General features: G+C 38.0%; 1 protein-coding gene across 11 annotated transcripts in view; it reads right to left on the bottom strand.

Moving 5' to 3' along the window:
• The window catches only part of XRN1 (5'-3' exoribonuclease 1), a 146,889-nt gene that overhangs the window by 86,357 nt on the left and 39,998 nt on the right, over window positions 1–20,534 (bottom strand). For all 11 annotated transcript variants that reach the window (XM_010330405.3, XM_074405802.1, XM_010330404.2 and 8 more), the window contains 5 exons: window positions 11,057–11,160; window positions 7,648–7,779; window positions 4,398–4,560; window positions 3,509–3,622; window positions 301–399 (listed from right to left, as the gene is read on the bottom strand). In XM_010330405.3, the coding sequence (XP_010328707.1) occupies window positions 301–399; window positions 3,509–3,622; window positions 4,398–4,560; window positions 7,648–7,779; window positions 11,057–11,160 (612 nt within the window). The remainder of the gene's footprint in view (window positions 1–300; window positions 400–3,508; window positions 3,623–4,397; window positions 4,561–7,647; window positions 7,780–11,056; window positions 11,161–20,534) is intronic.

The following is a 20,534-nucleotide window of genomic DNA, read 5'->3' as shown; positions in this document are numbered from 1 at the left end:
TCTATTCCCAGAGGGTATGCTAATCAATGTGCCTCTCCTAAGCTTGAACACAATAATGCATAACAATCACTACAAATCAATAATGAGATTTCAGTGATTTTTCCCCCATAAAGATCTACATAAATTTTTGAGCACAGATTCCACACTTATTTTTAAATAATACTAGATGCAACTGGGAGAGAGAATCTAATCAGTATTAAATATAATATTTAAAATAAATTCAAAGGAAGTAGTAAAAATATTCTAGTATTTTAAAAGTTTATCAATTCTAACTGAAATAATACAAACTACTGTACTCACATGCTGGTTCTGTATTAAAGCATCAAGATTTGGTTCACATGGAATGCTGAAAATGACACGAATCCTACCTTCTGTAATCACATCACCTGAATCCTGAACCTTAGGGGAAAAAAAAAACAATGTGTATTTTAGTTTCTTGCAGAATATTTTATTTTTTAACTTATTTGAACACTTATTATTTTTTAAATATATTATGACAAGTTGGACAGTGAATATTCTCTTGAAATTTCTAAGTGGGTATAATACTGTAAATTTTCATCACTGTAATATTGCTTTAATGGTTCTTATTAATCTTTTCTTTTTGAGACAGAATCTCATTCTGTCTCAAGAGATCAGGTGCATTCAGGGTGGTATGGCCGTAGACAGGCTCTCACTCTGTCCTTCAGGCTAAAGTGGTGGGATCAAGGCTGACTGCAACCTTGAACTCCTGGGCTCAAGCGATCTTCCTGCCTCGGTCTCCCAAAGTGGTAGGATAATAGTAGGTGTAAGTCATTGCATCTGGCCAATCTTTTTTTTTTTTTTTTTTTTTTTTGACAACATGGTCTTGCTCTGTCATCTTGGCTGGAGTGCAGTGGTGCTATCATGGCTTTCTGGCTTGCAGCCTTGGCTTCCTGGGCTCAAATGATCGTCCCACCTCAGCTTCCCAAGTACCCGGAACTACAAGTGTGCGCCACCAAGCCCTATTCATTTTTGGCAGAGAAAGGATTTTGCCATGTTACCCAGGTTGGTCTCAAACTCCTGGTCTCAAGCAATCTCACCCACCTTGGCCTCCCAATGTGCTGGGATTACAGGTGTGTGCCACTGTGCTTGGCCCAATCACTCTTTTTTAAATTAACTTTTTATTTGCAAATGATTTCAAAGTACCAAAAAGTTGCAAAACTACAAACACTACAAAGAACATATTTATGAACACTACAAATGAAAACATTTATCCAGGCTCGGTGTGGTGTCTCACGCCTGTAATCCCAGCATTTTGGGAGGCTGAAGAAGGTGGATCAGTAGAGGTCAGGAGTTCAAGATCAGCCTGGCCAACATGGCAAAACCCAGTCTCTACTAAAAATGCAAAAATTAGCCAGGAGTGGCAGTTCATGACTATAATCCCAGCTATTTGGGAGGCTGAGGCAGGAGAATCATTTGAATCCAGGAAGTGGAGATTGCAGTGAGCACAGATCTGCCACTGTATTCCAGCCTGTGTAATACAACCAGACTTTGTCTCAAAAAATAAAAAGAAAAAGAAATTATCCAGATTCACCTGTTGTTAGCATTGTAAAACAAATGGCTCTAACATTTGTGTACTGTGTGTGTATTTATATATACATAGTTATCTTTCTGAACCTTTTTAGTATATATTACATATATCATGTCCCTGACCTCTAAATATTTGTTTATATTTCCTAAGATAGATATTTTACTATATAATCACAGTATAGTTATTAGGTATATAAATTTATGTTAACATAATACTTTTATCCAAGCTATCATCCATATTCCAATTTTGTCAGTTGACCTAATAATGTCCTTTATAGAACTCTTTTCTTCCTTTATTACAGGATCCAGACTATGATCAGATATTATATTTGTTTATCTCTAGCATCCTGTAATCTAAAATGTATCCACTGCCTTTCTTTGTTTTTCATAACACTGACCTTTCAATTTTATGTTAAGTCATTGCTTTTTTTGTATTTTTTTTTTTAGACAGAATCTCACTGTGTCATCCAGGCTGGAGTGCAGTGGTGTGATCTCAGCTCACCACAACCTCTGCCTCCCAGGTTCAAGCAATTCTCATTTTCAGCCTCTCAAGTAGCTGGGATTACATGCACGTGTTATCATACCCAGATAATTTTATACATTTAGTAAAGATGAGGTTTTGCTGTGTTGGCCAGGCTGGTCTCTAACTCCTGGCCAGAATACTGCATAGATGATGTGTCCTTCACAGGGTATTACATCTGGAGGTACACAACGTTCGTCTCTTTTAATGCAATGCTAACTTTGATTATACCATCAAGATGTTGCTCAATTTTTTCCCTGCATAATTACAGTTTTTGTTTCCCTTGCAGCAAACTAAAATAGTCTGTAGGAAATACTAAGACCGGGCAAATATCCTGCTCCTGATTAAAAAAAAAATTCCCCCTAGATTTACTTCCCAATGATGATTCTTACATGATTCAATCCTCATCATAATGGTTGCAAAATGGTTTTTCAACTGCAGCACTCTCTCCAAATTTACTTCTGACATGCTACTATCAAGAAGAGCCCTTCCTTTCCCTATTTATCCTTTTACTATCACTATAGAATCATGAATTCCTGTCTCCCCCTTAATGGTTAATAATTCATTACTGAATTTAAATATTTTGTCACTCAAAGTATCCAAGATTTGGCCAGTGGTAATACCTTTAACCTGGTTCCTGTGTTTACATGACAAACTCCTAGCATTCTTTTGAGCACTTCCTTACTTTCTGGCATAAAAAGATGTTTCAGGTTCATCTTGTGTCCTCCCTGCCCCAGATCCAGAATCAGCAATTTCTCTGAAAAGTCCTTTTCCTTTTAGTAAGGTATGAAATTAGAGGTTAAGATCTGGGTGGTACATGTGCTCATTGTGCTAAGGTGTCTTTGCTTCTTATCCCTTTGAGCAAATACAGCTAGAAAATACATGTACGTATAGAACATATGCATACATGTATATGCACACACACATACACATGTGCCTATATACACAGATATACAAACATATACATATTATTTTAGAAACCATGAGTTCCCACTAATATGTCCAAATCTGACCTTATGGGTTCTTTTTTGCTTTCTCTCATTCCACATTTGCATATCCCCTTTTCCCTTTAGAAACTGAAGTTCCTCAAATAAGAACACATTTACAAATTCACTCAAGCTTATTACATGTTTAAAAGAGTTTCGAATTTGCTTCATCCATACCCCTACAATAAACAAAATTGCTTAAAAAAAAGAGATCAGCATGTGAACATACCACCTCTTGATCCTAATCTGCTCAAGACTAAAGCTAGATAGTCTTTAGTCTTAGATATACAGTCTTTAGATATATGTCAAATACTGTGTTCATAAGTTATATGGATAAATTCTTTTTTATTTTTTTCCTTCATTATTATATTTTAATTTAAACCTAAATGAACAGAAGGTAAATAACTGCTTGAAACTAGAGAAAAATGTATCAGTAACAATAATGGAAACTAACTTCTCCAGTGCAGCCATAATAGGGAGTTCCCAGCATAAAGACCATACTTCTCAGAGGAAACAAATCATCCAATGTTTTGATATTGGAGAAACGGGAGTCAAAAGCTCGGATGTCCTACATAAAATGAAATACAAAAGTAAATCATCTTAGTCAAAATTTCCATAGATGGCATATCAAGTTTTTTTCCCATGGGATCATGACTATGCTGTTTATAAATGTCAATGTGAAGATTTTTCTACATAATGCTAACAGCTAAATTTTGACTGGTTATATGGCAGGCACTCTTCTATATGCTTCATACATCTGCTGAGTTTATTTCATCCTCAAGACAAACCTCTGTGGCAGAGACCATTATTAGCCTCACTTTACAGATGAGAAAATGGGGCACAGAATGGGGATGAATCTTGTCCAAGGTCATGCAGCTAAGAAGCCAACTCAGGTAGCCAGTGCTCTGAGTCACTTAGTCACTATACTGTAATATAACACCACAAATTATAGGATCACTACATACTTAACAATTTTTTGTCCTCTTATCATATCTAAGATTATAAACACAAAAGCAAATGCCTTTTGTATTTATTAGATTATTTAAGGCAAATATTTTTGAAGAATAAAAATATAAAATTCAAGGGTGTAAGTTAATGCTGGGATTTTTTCTTTTAGAGACGAAGTCCTTAAAAAAGGATAAAAGACAAGTTTCCTAACTACAAATAGTGAGTGTTTGAGGATGTAATACTTCTTATAAAGAATAAGGTATTTTGTAAATTATATTAAATAATCTCTATTATACATTGCTGAATTAGTTTATTTATATTAATATGTCATCTTTTGGTTATACAATGTATAATAGTGTACATTAAGATAGAATTGAAACTTGATATAGACTCACCTTGACAACAGTTTGATAAACAAAAGGAACAACTTGTTTTGACCACTGTTTCTCTAGACGAACTTCACCATTTTGATTTATTTGATATTTACGACCTGTGAGTAACTGACCATACACAACTGCAGATGTCTCATTTATTATTATTCCTTTTCTTCTCAGGTAACTAAAAGAAAGAAAAATGAAATATATATACGAATGAGTATGCAGATATTCTAGGACGATAATCACCATCTAAACTATCAACTCATAATCAAATGTGTAAATAAACTTAATTTTTTTTTTTTTTTTTTTTGAGATGGAGTTTTGCTCTTGTTACCCAGGCTGGAGTGCAATGGCGCGATCTCGGCTCACCACAACCTCCGCCTCCTGGGTTCAAGCAATTCTCCTGCCTCAGCCTCCTGAGTAGCTGGGATTACAGGCACGTGCCACCATGCCCAGCTAATTTTTTTGTATCTTTAGTAGAGACGGAGTTTCACCATGTTGACCAGGATGGTCTCGATCTCTTGACCTCGTGATCCACCCGCCTCAGCCTCCCAAAGTGCTGGGATTACAGGCTTGAGCCACCGCGCCCGGCTTAATTTTTAAATTTTTTTTTTAGATGGAGTCTTGCTCTGTTGCTCAGGCTGGAGTGCAATAGCACAATCTCGGCTCACTGCAACCTCCACCTAACGGGTTTAAGCAATTCTACTGCCTCGGTCTCCTGAGTAGCTGGGACTACAGGCGCATGCCACCATGTCAGGCTAATTCTTGTATTTTTAGTAGAGACAGGGTTTTACCATGTTGGCCAGGATGGTCTCAATCTCTTGATCTTGTGATCTACCTGCCTTGGCCTCCCAAAGTGCTGGGATTACAGGCATCAGCCACTGCACCCAGCCTAAATATGCTAGCAGTTTTACATACTTCACTTGAGACTTTTTATATTATTTATTTTACTCTGTGGATACTTCTCCAACTGTCTATGTGATTAAATAAGAACTCATAGAGCTATAAGAAACTCCTGTTCTCACATCCCCTAGGATGGCGATAATTAAAAAATAGTGAAAAAAATAAGTTTTGGTGATGATGTTGAGAAACCGGAACATTTGTACATTGCTAGTGGAACTGTAAAATGGTGCAGCTGCTGTGGAAAACAGTTTGGCAGTTCCTCAAAAAGCTAAACATATAACTAACACATGACCCAACAATTCTACTTCTAGGTATTCCAATCCCCCCAAATTGGAAACAGGTACTCAAGCAAACATTGATACACAAATGTTCATAGCAGCACTATTCAAAGAGTCAAAATGTAGAAACAATTCAAATGTTCACAAATGAATGAATGGATAAACAAAAGGTGGTATAGCCGTACAATGGAATATCATTCAGCCATAAAAAGGAATAAGCACTGACATATGCTACAATGTGTATGAACCTCAAAGCATGCTAAATGAAGGAAGCCTGACACGAAAGGCCATATATCATATGATTCCATTTACATGAAACATCTAGAATAGGTAAATACATGAAGACAGCAAATATAATAATAGAGGTGGCCAGGAGTATGTGATGGCCTTTCCAATCTAAAGCAATTCAGACAGCCTCCTGTTCCTTTAGATAAAAGTTTACTGGAACATAGTTGTCCATTCACTTCCTGTCTATGGCTGCTTTTGTGCTACATAGTAAAGTTGAGTAGTCGTAATAGGCATTGTAAAGTCTACAAAGCCTAAAATATTTATTATCTGGCCTTTACAGAAGAAGTTTGCAGATCCTTGATCTAAATATGTAATCATTCTTCATTAAGGAATATTTTCTTATCTCCTTTCCATTTTCTCTTTCTAGAATTCTTTATGTGAAGTACTGTGAATAGTATTTTTTCCAATTAAAGGAGTCTTATTTTAAATTAAAATAATAACTATTCATTCAAACAAACAATTACTGAGTGCTTATGCATGAACAAATAAATTAGAATAAAGAGGTGACAAAAACAGGTATGCTCTCTATCCTTATGGAGCATAGTATCTAAAGAAAGAGTTATTAATCATACAAGTAAGCTTATTGTTATGGTTTTATTTATGTGCTACAAAAGACAATTTAGAATGATATAAACTATGATGGGGTATCTAATTTATACTGTTGGGAGGTAAAAATATGTTCTACCGCCGGGCGTGGTGGCTCAAGCCTGTAATCCTAGCACTTTGGGAGGCCGAGGTGGGTGGATCACGAGGTCAAGAGATCGAGACCATCCTGGTCAAAGTGGTGAAACCCCGTCTCTACTAAAAATCCAAAAAAATTAGCTGGGCACAGTGGCGCGTGCCTGTAATCCCAGCTACTCAGGAGGCTGAGGCAGGAGAATTGCTTGAACCCAGGAGGCGGAGGTTGCGGTGAGCCGAGATCGCGCCATTGTACTCCAGCCTGGGTAACAAGAGCGAAACTCCGTCTCAAAAAAAAAAAAAAAAAAAAAATATGTTCTACCTCTGGAGAGCTATGTTTATCTCCTTTGGTGTTGGATGGTTTCTCATGGTCTTTGAATGTTTTCCCTGTTTATTCATCTTTGAATAAGGATATTATGGCCTGGTATTGGCCCCAAAATTAGAGAGAAGGAGTATCCTGAATTCTCCAAAAGCTTATCCACGGATAAAAAGGCTGATGAATATACATTTAATAAAACATTGCATGCACCACTGCCAACCTCTCGAATTCTGCTTTTGTTTTAGGAATTCTAGTATATAGATAGCAAAAGAAAGACGCTGTTGAGATGGGATTATGGGACACAAACCAGAGGGTGATCCTGAAAACCAGCATTCCAAGGTGGTTTAGCGTCTCAGTTTGGCTGCATTCTAAGTCCTGGGGAATATGGAGCTTGGGTGGAAGAGAATAAAGAAAATGGGGAATGGGAGAAGATGAGAAACAAAAGAGGGTTTTTCTTTCAATTTTCATGACTTACAGGTGGTCAAAAAATTCAGTGGCCTTACACTGTTAGTGAAAATAGCTCTCAAAATCAGGCAATATATTAAGTGCTATTCCTAGTATTACATGATTGTGTCATGTTCTATAGTTCATTAAGTATTTCAGTAACAAACTGGGCAAGGCTATAACTACTGCTAACCAGATATTATTTTAAATTAGAACTTACTACTTTCTTTCAAACTCAGTATAAAGGTATAATTAGTATTCAGAGTAACTACTATGTTAAGGGGAAAATAAGTTAGAGAATGAGTACATTAAAATGGATTTTAGTTCTATGATATTAAATACTTTTAATGACACTCACTGTTCTGAAATTCCTTGTATTTCTTTTGCCCAGTTAGATTGTTCTTTATCTCCAAGATGGATCACTTTGGATGGTGGGGCACTTCTTCCTAAGTAAAGCTTCTGTGTTCCTGGAGGTTCTTCCAAGTAAAACCTTAAAAGTTAAAAATTATATAACCAAAATGTTCTGGTTTAATATAGAGTTCTAGCAGTGTGCCTCTTCCAAATGAAGTATTTTTTCACATGGCATAATAGCAAAAAAATCCTACAAATGTACTGTAAATTACAGAACTATAATCATTACAGTTCCTTTTATAAAGTATAATATAAATTACAGAACAAGGGCTTGTTAAAAATTTCATTCAAATTTTAAAAGCATGGAAGTGCAGAGGAGGAAGAAGAAAAGCTGGTTAATACAAAGTTAGATAGAAGTAATAAGTTCTAGTGTTCTATAGCAACAGTAGGTTGACTATAGTTAACAATTTAGTGTATTTTTGAAAATACCTAGAACAGACTCAAAAGGTTCCCAACACAAAGAAGTAAGTGTTTGAGGTAACAGATATCCTAATTACTCTAATTTGAAAATTACATGTTATATACATGGATCAAAATATCACATGCATTCTATAAATACGTACAATTATTACGTATCAAAAAAATTTAAGGTTGGGTGTGGTGCCACATGCCTGTAACTGCAGCACTTTGGGAGGCCAAGGTAGTAGGACTGATTAGGGTTAGAAATTCAAGACCACCCTGGCAACATATTGAGACCCTGTCACTACAAAGAAAAAAAAATATGCAAGGCATGGTAACACATATCTGTAGTCTCTACTACTCGGGAGGCTGAGATGGGAGGACCACTTGAGCCCAGGAGTTTGAGGCTGCAGTGAACTATGACTGCCAGTGCACTCTAGCCTGGGTGACAGGGCAAGACCTGGTCTCTCCCAGTCAGTCAGTCAAAACAATTTAAAAGCAAATAGAAAGTTTTTTTTTTTTTTTTTTTAAAGAGAAGGGGTCTCATTCTGTCACCCAAGCTGGAGTGCAGTGGAGTGATCATAGCTCATTGCAGCCTCAAACTTTTGGGCTCAAGCAAACCTCTTGCCTCAGCTTCTTGAGTAGCTAGGACTACAGGTGCACACCACTATGCCTGGCTAATGTTTTTATTTTTTGCAGAGACAGAGTCTCACTATGATGCCCAGGCTGGTCTTGAACTCCTGGCCTTAAGAGATCCTCCCACCTTGGCCTTGCAAAGTGCTGAGATTACAGGTGCGAGCCACCACATCTGGCCCCTATAAAGTATTTTAGCCAAAAAAATTTAACCTGAATCGAATCAAGTGACTAGCCCTAACTTCCAGCTTACAGGAAATATGTGGGATAGAGGAAGAAGTTAAATGACACTAAGAGGAAACAACAGGGTAAATCCAGAATTCTACAAAATAACTGGCTGTCCTCAACTCTACAAATAAAAGAAAATATATTCTAAGATATAAAATCAATATAAAAAAATCAATTATATTTTTATGTACTAGCTGGGGAAACAAATTTATAACATTCATATTTACTCCAAGAAAAATTACATACTTACCTATAAGTCTAACAAAACATGTACCTGATCAGTTTGATGAAGAAAAAACACTGATGAAAGAAATCAAAGATCTAAATAAATGAAGAGATATATTGTGTTCACGGATAAGAATATTCAACATAGTTAAAGCTCCCTGGCTTGAGCTATAGGTTTAATACAATTCCTATCAAAATCCCTCCAAGATTTTTTGGAGATATAGGAAAACTCTAAAATTTATATAAAAAGTCAAAGGATCTAAAATAGCTAAAACAATTCTGGAAAAAAAACCAAAAAACAAAAAACGTAAAGTTGAAGGAATCACACTACCTGATATTAAGACTTACAACACAGTAATCAAGCAATGTGTTATTGGCATAAAAACAGACAATGGAAGAAAATGGAGAAATCAGAAATAGACCCACATAAACATGGCCAACTAACTTGTGACAAAGGTGCAAAACAATCCAATGGAGAAAGCAGTCTTTTCAAAAAATGATGTTGGAGCAACTGAATATTCAAAGAGAAATATATGAAACTAGATCTAAACCCTATATCTTATAGAAAAATTAATTCAAAATGGATTACTGATTTCATGTAAAATAAGGTAAACCTATAAAACTTTTCAAAGAAAATATCAAAGAAAATCTTTAGAAACTGGGGCTAGATTAAGGGCTTTCAGGCTGGGCGCCGGCGGCTCACGCCTGTAATCCCAGCACTTTGGGAGGCCAAGGTGGGTGGATCACCTGAGGTCAGGAGTTCAAGACCAGCCTGGCCATCATAGTGAAACCCCATCTTTAAAAAAAAAAAAAAAAAAAAAAAAAAGAGCTCTCAGACATGACACCAAAAGCATAAAACAATTAATAAATCAAATTTCATCAAAAAGGTAGGGAAATTAAATTCTGAAGATTAAAAAACAATCTTCGAGATTTCATACACAAAAGCAGATACCAAAAAAGGAAAAAACAGTATTGGCAGTGACTGCTCATCAACAATATTACATAAAATACCACAACGGAGAGATGTATGCAGAGCTCTAAGAGAAAAGAAAAAGAAAATGGGCCTCCAAAATTCTAAACCTGTATGTGAAAAAAAAAAAAAGTGTAATAACTCAAAAAGTGTAATAACTCAAAATCAAAAAACAAAGTATCTACCCATCTTCTCTGAAAAAAATTTATTTCAGAAAATTCTAGCCATATGAAAAATAAAATATAAGAAATCAAGAAGACAAAGTTTCTATAAAATAATGGTTAAAAATGACAAAAAATAATCTAAATATTTACTGATATAAATGATTGTGAATTTCAACAAAATGTTAAGATTTTTTTTCTTAGAACAGAAAGAAACCCAGGTGCGGCAGGGTAAAGGGAAGGTTACATACGTTGTTAATTCTTGTCAGAAAGAGAAATGTATTTGCTAATTAACATAATGATAACCACTTCTAGAAAATAATTAGGATATAGAACTTCCAAGCAGTTAAAAGGGAAGAAAGTAGGGCCGGGCGTGGTGGCTCACACCTGTAATCCAAGAACGTTGGAGGCCAAGGTGAGAGGATCACCTGAGGTCAGGAGTTCAAGACCAGTCTGACCAACATGGTGAAACCCTGTCTTTAAAAGAAAAAAGAAAAAAAAAAAAAAAAAAAAAAAAAAGGAAGAAAGTAACATATGCAACTAAAATATCTCAAGAGAGGTAAAATAAACTGTCAGTAATGTTTGAACTTCAAGTGCTGCCACTAGCTGACTTTCATTTTTGGTATAGAGTGTAAATGTTCTCAACATAATTTTGGCAGTTAAAAAAATGAATCAATAAAAGCCATCCAAGTAACAAAGCAAATATATGTTAGAAAAATTATGAATCACATCTTACTTACTTAGTTTCTCCATCTGATACAGCCACAACTCTAGCTTCCTCAAGGTGAGGCCAATTAACAAAGACAGATTTTCCAAGCACTGATGAAGCTACATTTTCTATGATCTTAAAGTAAAAGCAGAAAAGTTCATTCACGATTTCAGGTCCAAGAGAAAATTTTACATAGGCAAAACTTTTCAGTCTCCATTTGTTTTTTAAATTCTAAAATGAACACGTTGGGGCCGGCTGTGGTGGCTCACACCTGTAATCCGAGAACTTGAAGTCCAGAGTTCAAGACCAGCTTGGCAAATATGATGAAACCCCGTCTCTACTAAAAATACAAAAATTAGCCAGGTGTGGTGGCACATGCTGTAGTCCCAGCTACTTGGAGGTAGAGGCAGCAGAACTGCTTGAACCCAGGAGGTGGAGGTTGCAGTGAGGTGAGACTGCGCCACTGCACTCCAGGCTGGGTAACAGAGCAAGGTTCCATCTCAAAAATAAATAAATAAAATGAACAACTGGATTAGTTACTTTACAAAATTCAATCTTCCATCCAGGTGTAAAATTCTGTCATTCTAATTAGGCTCAAGATTATCTTGCTTATTTTTTTATGGTATCTGAGAAAAGTAAAAAGAACAGCAGAAATATCTAGGAAAGAACATTGTTTCATATCAAATAGTCAATTATTTAAAAGCGGATCTAAGAAATACAATCTCATTTTAGTTTATGGCTGGTGTGATGAAAAAATAATATTAGACTTAAAATCAGGAGACATGGGTCCAAATTTGGGTTCTACTACTTTTTCAGCTATAGAATCTTTGGTATATCATTTAATCCCCCTGAGTCTCAGTTTTCTTTTATGAGAAAAAAGAAGAACATCTACCTTACAATGTTGAGGATAAAAGAAAATCATATATGTGAAAGCTTTCATAAACCATAAAATGATCTATAAATATTCTGTAGGAAATAATATCTTAAGTAAAAAATTCTAGTTTTAAGAAACTGTATTATCAGATTCAATTTAACCATGTTGGCTGAACAACAACAACTCTGTGGTAGAAACTGAAGTTTAAATACAAATTTTCATTCAACTTTTTTGTTTATTATCCTTAATCATTACTAACAATTTATTTTAACAATTAGAGACAAACTATTTTTAGACTTTTTTGGGGTAACTTTTATTTTGATATTTAGATATTTCTTACTTTGAACATATAAAACAATAGAATAACTATTCTGATAAATAAAACAATTTTAACATTGAAACTAGGCTCCCTCAGTTATCCTTTTCCCTTCTATATATCTATTTCTAAATTCATTCTCCCACTTTTCCCTTTAGTTTCTGAAGAAATAGTTGCCTTCCTTTCCCAGATTAATCCTTTTATTTAAGCTCTAGGTGAAATCCCTTATTACACTTACATGGGGTCCTGTCATGATAAACATCCTTTCCCTCTACACCACCTTTAAAACTTCCTTTCTCCATGGATTTTGCTTTATCAGCTGCATCTTCTCTTACCTACAGTTATGTTTCTAGCATCCCTTTCAATGATAAACTTCTTGGCCAGGCATGGTGGCTTACACCTGTAATCCCAGCACTTTGGGAGGCCCAGGTAGGTGGATCACCTGAGGTTGGGAGTTTGAGACCAGCCTGGCCAACATGCTGAAACTCTGACTCTATTAAAAACACAAAAATTAGCTGGGCATGGTGGCAGGTGCCTGTAATCCCAACTACTCAGGAGGCTGAGGCAGGAGAATTACTTGAACCCGGGAGGTGGAGGTTGCCATGACCCAAGATTGTGCCACTACACTCCAGCCTGGGTAACAGAGTGAGACTCTGCCTCAATAAATAAATGATGGAGAGAGGACCCAAGACGGCCGACTAGGAACAGCTCAGGATTGCAGCTCCCAGTGAAAGCGCAGAAGGTGAGTGGATGCCGCATTTCCAGAGAGATTTTTATTGCCCACAGACCAGGAGATTCCCAGGCAGAGGAGCTCCATGGGTCGTCAGTGCGGCTGTTTTGGCCTGTGCGGCTACTTTGCCAGGGCCCTGGCGCGGTGGTTCTCCATACAAAATACACTGGTCCCGGTGCCCTTTTAGCTGGCGATTGGAGACCCAGGAAGGCAGATTTCCCATTCATGTGATTTAAAAAGGAACTAAAACAGGGAGCCAGGCCAGGAGATTCCTGGGCAAAAAAACCGCCATAAATCTCAGCGCCGCTGTTTCAGCCAGGGCAGTGAGTCACCGCACGGGAAATCACACAGATCCTGGCGCCTTTTCAAAAGGCGACTGGAACACCTGGGAGAGAATGAACCGTTCAATTAAAAAAAAAAAAAAAAAAAAAAAGACTCTGAGTCAGGGAGTCAGGTGATCAGGCTTGGCTGGACCCACCCCCACAAAAAAAAAAAAAAAAACAAAACAGTAATTGAAAACACCCTGGGTTGAGAGTTTCACAGCAAGCACAGCTGAACCTGGGACAGTACAGCTCTGTGGGGGAGGGGCGTCCACCATTATTGAGACACTCCACCACTAGGGAGGTAGTCCGCCATGCTGAGGCAACCTGCCATTACAGAGAGAGTCCACCATTACAGAGGCGGGCCACCATTGCCGAGGCAGTTCTAACTACACCTATATAAACAGGACTGCAGGGAAGATCACACAGCAGCTGGGCAGAGCCCACAGCAGCTCAGCAAAGCCTCTGCAGGCAGACAGTGACTAGGCTACCTCCTCGCTGGGCAGGGCAGCCCTGAAAAAAAAAGGCAGCAGCACAACGGAAACTCATAAATAAAGCCCTAACACCATCGGACAGAGCACCTGGGGGGAAAAAATAAGGAGTTTACGAGTTCTGCTGCAGCAGACCTAAACGTACGTGCCCAGCAACTCTGAAAGAACAACGGAGCTCACAGCTCAGCACTTGAGCTCCAATAAAGGACAGACTGTCTCCTCAAGCAGCTCCCTGACCCCCTTATATCCAAAGAGTTACCTTATAAAGGAGAGAACACACTGACATTTGGCAGGTATCCTTCTGGGACAAAGACAGCAGAAGAAGAAACTGGTAGCAACCCTTACTGTTCTGCAACTGCTGCAGGTGATCCACAGGCAAGCAGGGCCTGGAGCGGACCTCAGCAGTCCTACAGCAGAGGGGCCAGACTGTTAGAAGGAAAACTAAGAAACAGAAATAACTTCATCATCCACAAACTGGAAGTTCACCCAGAGACCCAATCTGAAAGTCAGCAACTACAAAGACAACAGGTGGATAAATACACAAAAATGGGAAGAAACCAGTGCAAAAAAGATGAAAACACCTGAAACCAGAACGCCTCTCTTCCTACAAGGGATTACAACTCCTCACCAGCAAGGAAACAGGGCTGGATGGAGAATGAGTGTGATGAAATGACAGAATCAGACTTCAGAAGGTGGGTAATAAGAAACTTCTGTGAGCTGAAAGAACATGTTCTAACCCAATGCAAAGAAACTAAGAACCTTGAAAAAAGATCTGATGAAATGCTAATGAGAAGGGACAACATAGAGAGGAATATAAGTGAATTGATGGAGCTGAAAAACACAACATGAGAACTTTGTGAAGCATGCACAAGTTTCAATAGCCGAATTAACCAAGCAGAAGAAAGGATATCAGAGGTCGAAGATCAACTCAATGAAATAAAATGAGAAGGCAAGATTAGAGAAAAAAGGGTAAAAAGGAATGAACAAAGTCTCCAAGAAATGTGGGACTACATGAAAAGACCTAATCTATGTTTGATCGGTGTACCTGAATGTGACAGAGAGAATGAATCCAACCTGGAAAATACTCTTCAGGCTATCACCCAAGAAAACTTCCCCAACCTAGCAAGGCAGGCCAATATTCAAGTCCAGGAAATACAGAGAACACCACAAAGATATTCTTCAAGAAGAGCAACCCCAAGGCACATAATCGTCAGATTCACCAGGGTTGAAATGAAGGAGAAAATACTAAGGGCAGCCAGAGAGAAAGGTCAGGTTACCCACAAAGGGAAGCCCTCAGACTCACAGCAGATCTCTCAGCAGAAACCCTACAAGCCAGAAGAGAGTGGGGGCCAATATTCAACATCCTTAAAGAAAAGAACTTTCAACCCAGAATCATATATCCAGCCAAACTAAGCTTCGTAAGTGAAGGAAAAATAAAATCCTTTGTGAACAAGCAACTACTCAGAGATTTCATCACCACCAGGCCTGCTTTATAAGAGCTCCTGAAAGAGGCTCTACACATAGAAAGGAACAACCAGTACCAGCCACTCCAAAAACATACCAAATGGTAAGGAGCATCAACACAATCAAGAATCTGCATCAACTAACGGGCAAAACAGCCAGCTAGCATCAAAATGGTAGTATCAAACTCACACGTAACAGTATTAACCCTAAATGTAAATGGAATAAATGCCCCAGTCAAAAGACACAGACTGGCAAATCGGATAAAAAGCCAAAACACATTGGTGTGCTGTATCCAGGAAACCCATCTCACATGCAAGGATACACAAAGGCTCAAAATAAAGGGATGGAGGAAGATTTACCAAGCAAATGGAGAGCAAAAAAAAGCAGGAGTTGCAATTCTCATCTCTGATAAAATAGACTTTAAACCAACAAAGATCAAAAGAGACAAAGAAGGACATTACACAACGGTAAAAGAATCAATGCAACAAGAAGAGCTAACAATCCTAAATATATACGCACCCAATACAGGAGCACCCAGATACATAAAGGGAGTTCTTAATGACTTATAAAGAGACTTAGACTCCCACATAATAATAGAGGGAGACTTTAACACCCCATTGTCAATATTAGACAGATCAACGAGACAGAAAATTAACAAGGATATCCAGGACTTGAACTCAGACCTGGAACAAGCAAACCTAATAGACATTTACAGAACTCTCCACCCGAAATCCACAGAATATACACTCTTCTCAGCACCACATCACACCTACTCTAAAACTGACCACGTAATTGGAAGCAAATTACTCCTCAGCAAATGCAAAAGAATGGAAATCATAACAAACTGTCTCTTAGACCACAGCGCAATCAAGTTAGAACTCAGAATTCAGAAAGTAACTCAGAACCACACAGCCTCATGGAAACTGAACAACTGGCTCTTGAATGTTGACTCGATAAACAATGAAATGAAGGCAGAAATAAAGATGTTCCTCGAAACCAATGAGAACGAAGACACGACATACCCGAATCTCTGGGACACATTTAAAGCAGTCTCTAGAGGAAAATATAAAGCAATAAGGGCCCACATGAGAAGCAAGGAGAGAGAGGAAATTGACACCCTCTCATGAAAATTGAAAGAGCTAGAGGAGCAAGATAAAAAAAAACTCAAAAGCTAGCAGAAGACAAGAAATAACTAACATCAGAGCAGAACTAAAGGAGATAGAGACACAAAAAACCCTTCAAAAAATCAATAAATCCAGGAGCTGGTTTTTCAAAGTAATCAACAACATAGACAGACCACTAGCCAGATTAATAAAGAAGAAAAGAGAGAATAACCAAATAGATGCAATAAAAAACGATAAAGGGGATATCACCACAGATTCCACAGAAATTCAAACCATCATCAGAGATTATTACAAACAATTCTATGCACATAAACTAATAAACCTGGAAGAAATGGATAAATTCCTGGACACTTGCCTCCTCCCAAGCCTAAACCAGGAAGAAGTCGAAACCCTGAATAGACCAGTAACAAGGTCTGAAGTTGAGGCAGCAATTAAGAGCCTACCACCCAGCCGGGCGCGGTGGCTCAAGCCTGTAATCCCAGCACTTTGGGAGGCCGAGGCGGGTGGATCATGAGGTCAAGAGATCGAGATCATCCTAGTCAATATGGTGAAACCCCGTCTCTACTAAAAATACAAAAAATTAGCTGGGCATGGTGGCACATGCCTGTAATCCGAGCTACTCAAGAGGCTGAGGCAGGAGAATTGCCTGAACCCAGGAGGCGGAGGTTGCGGTGAGCCGAGATCGCGCCATTGCACTCCAGCCTGGGTAACAAGAGCAAAACTCTGTCTCAAAAAAAAAAAAAAAAAAAAAAAAAAAAAGAGCCTACCACCCAAAAAAAGCCCAGGTCCAGATGGGTTCACAACCAAATTTTATCAGACATACAAAGAGGAGCTGGTACCATTACTTCTGAAACTATTCCAAATAATGCAAAAAGAGGGAATTCTTCCCAAATGATTTTATGAGACCAACATCATCCTGATACCAAAACCCGGCAGAGACTCAACAAGAAAAGAAAACTTCAGGCCAATATCCCTGATGAACATAGATGCAAAAATCTTCTATAAAATACTGGCAAGCCAACTGCAACGCAACAGCACATCAAAAATCTTATCCACCATGATCAAGTAGGCTTCATCCCAGGGATGCAAGGCTAGTTCAACATATGCAAGTCTATAAATGTAATTCACTACATAAACAGAACCAAAGACAAAAACCACATGATTATCTCAACTGATGCAGAGAAGGCCTTTGACAAAATTCAACAGCCTTTTATGGTAAAAACCCTCAATAAACTAGGTATTGACGGAACGTATCTCAAAATAATAAAAGCTATTTATGACATACGAACAGGCCAATATCCTTGATAAACATAGATGCAAAAATCTATGGGAAAAAACTGGAAGCATTCCCTTTGAAATCTGGCACTAGACAAGGATGCCCTCTCTCACCACTCCTATTCAATATAGTACTAGAAGTTCTAGCCAGAGCAATCAGGCAAGAAAAAGAAATAAAGGGTATTCAAATAGGAAAGGAGGAAGTCAAATTGTCTCTATTTGCAGACGATATGATTGTATATCTAGAAGACCCCATTGTCTCAGCCCAAAATCTCCTGAAACTGATAAGCAACTTCAGCAGTCTCAGGATACAATATAAATGTGCAAAAATCACAAGCATTCCTATACACCAATAACAGTCTTAAAGAGAGCCAAATCAAGAATGAATTGCCATTCACAATTGCTACAAAGAGAATAAAATACATAGGAATAAAACTAACAAGGAACATAAAGGACCTCTTCAAAGAGAAGTACAAACCACTGCTCAACAAAATAAGAGAGGACACAAACAGATGGAGAAACATTCCATGTTCACGGTTAGCAAGAATCAGTATCGTGAAAATGGCCGTACTGCCCAAAGTAATTTACAGATTCATCACTATCCCCATCAAGCTACCAATGACCTTCTTCCAAGGACTGGAAAAAAAAACACCTTAAACTTCATATGGAATCAAAAGAGAGCCCACATAGCCAAGTCAATTCTAAGCAAAAAGAACAAAGCAGGAGACATCACACTACCAGACTTCAAACTATACTACAAGGCTACAGTAATCAAAACAGCATGGTACTGGTACCAAAACAGAGATAGAGACCAATGGAACAGAACAGAGGCCTTGGAGGCAACACAACATATCTACAACCATCTGATCTTTGACAAACCTGACAAAAACAAGCAATGGGGAAAGGATTCCCTGTTTAATAAATGGTGTTGGGAAAACTCACCATGTGCAGAAAGCAGAAACTGGACCCCTTCCTGACACCTTACACTAAAATTAACTCCAGATGGATTAAAGACTTAAACATAAGACCTAACACCATAAAAACCCGAGAAGAAAATCTAGGCAAAACCATTCAGGACATAGGCGTAGGCAAGGACTTCATGACCAAAACACCAAAAGCATTGGCAACAAAAGCCAAAATAGACAAATGGGACCTAATCAAACTCCACAGCTTCTGCACGGCAAAAGAAACAGTCATTAGAGTTAATCGGCAACCAAGAGAATGGGAAAAAACTTTTGCAGTCTACCCATCTGACAAAGGGCTGATATCCAGAATTTACAAAGAACTAAAAGAGTTTTACAAGATAAAAACAAACAAGTCCATTCAAAAGTGGGCAAAGGATATGAACGGATACTTTACAAAAGAAGACATACATGAGGCCAACAAACATGAAAAAATGCTCATCATCACTGGTCATTAGAGAAATGCAAATCAAAACTACATTGAGATACCATCTCACGCCAGTTAGAATGGCGATCATTAAAAAATCTAGAGACAACAGATGCTGGAGAGGATGTGGAGAAATAGGAACACTTTTACACTGTTGGTGGGAGTGTAAATTAGTTCAACCATTGCGGAAGACAGTGTGGCAATTCCTTAAGGACCTAGAAATAGAAATTCCATTTGACCCAGCAATCCCATTACTGGGTATATATCCAAAGGATTATAAATCATTCTACTATAAGGACATATGCACACGAATGATCACTGCAGCACTGTTTACAATAGCAAAGACCGGAACCAACCCAAATGCCCATCGATGATAGACTGGACAGGGAAAATGTGGCACATATATACCATGGAATATTATGCAGCCATCAAAAATGATGGAGTTTGTGTCCTCTGTAGGGACATGGATGAACCTGGAAACCATCATTCTCAGCAAACTGACACAAGAGCAGAAAATCAAACACCACATGTTCTCACTCATAGGCGGGTGTTGAACAATGAGAACGCATGGACACAGGGAGGGAAGCACTACACACTGGGTCTGTTGCGGGGAAATAGGGGAGGGACAGTGAGGGGTGGGGAGTTGGGGAGGGATAACATGGGGAGAAATGCCAGATATAGGTGAAGGAGAGGAAGGCAGCAAATCACACTGCCATGTGTGTACCTATGCAACTATCTTGCATGTTCTTTAAATGTACCCCAAAACCTAAAATAAAAAAAAAAGTAAAAAAATAAAAAAATAAAAAATAAATAAATGATGAACTTCTTGACCTAGGGCTTAATACTTACTACCTTGACTTCCCATCTACCCAATCCTAAGCCTCATTCTCAGGAACTGAAATTCTGCTTCCACCAATCTACTGAAATGGAATTTTCAAAGATCAACATTGATGTTCTAATAGACAAATTCACAGATCTTATTTGAGTTTTCATTCTTCAGATTTATGCAGATTACATCCTCTGCTCCATTTTTCTGTGGTACTATTTAACTTTGGAATCCTTCTTTCTTACCTCTCTGTTTCTATCGGCTTCCTCTTCACCATTTATAACTGTGGCCATTTCTTTATGCTGAGACCATGAACACTCAATGTACCTTGTCACCAGGGAAATGAACCTCAAGTCATCAATTCTTTGTTGATGACTTGAATATTCTTATCTCTCTCTAAGCTCTAGCAAAAATGTCTACTTGCTCAATTCTCTCAAGGATGGTACATAATTACTACTGTGCTAAACGCACAAAAGGTAAGTTAATTTATTACGTACAATGAATGACTTAGGGCATTAGGGCTTATCCATCTTATGAAACACTAGTTAAGAAAGGCTGGCAAGGCAGTTACAGTTAAACATCCTATGTCACCTTAAAATTCCATCATTATTTACCATTTCAATCCCCTAAACCATCAACTTCTCTGTTTTAACTTTCCTACTCCAGTAACTGTAATTTTTTTAGTTAATTAGCCTGAATA

Source organism: Saimiri boliviensis, chromosome 9, assembly GCF_048565385.1.
Source record: "Saimiri boliviensis isolate mSaiBol1 chromosome 9, mSaiBol1.pri, whole genome shotgun sequence".
Classification (NCBI taxonomy): domain Eukaryota; kingdom Metazoa; phylum Chordata; class Mammalia; order Primates; family Cebidae; genus Saimiri; species Saimiri boliviensis.
The sequence above is the reverse complement of the archived record's forward strand: the minus strand, read 5'-3'. Positions and strand labels throughout refer to the sequence as shown.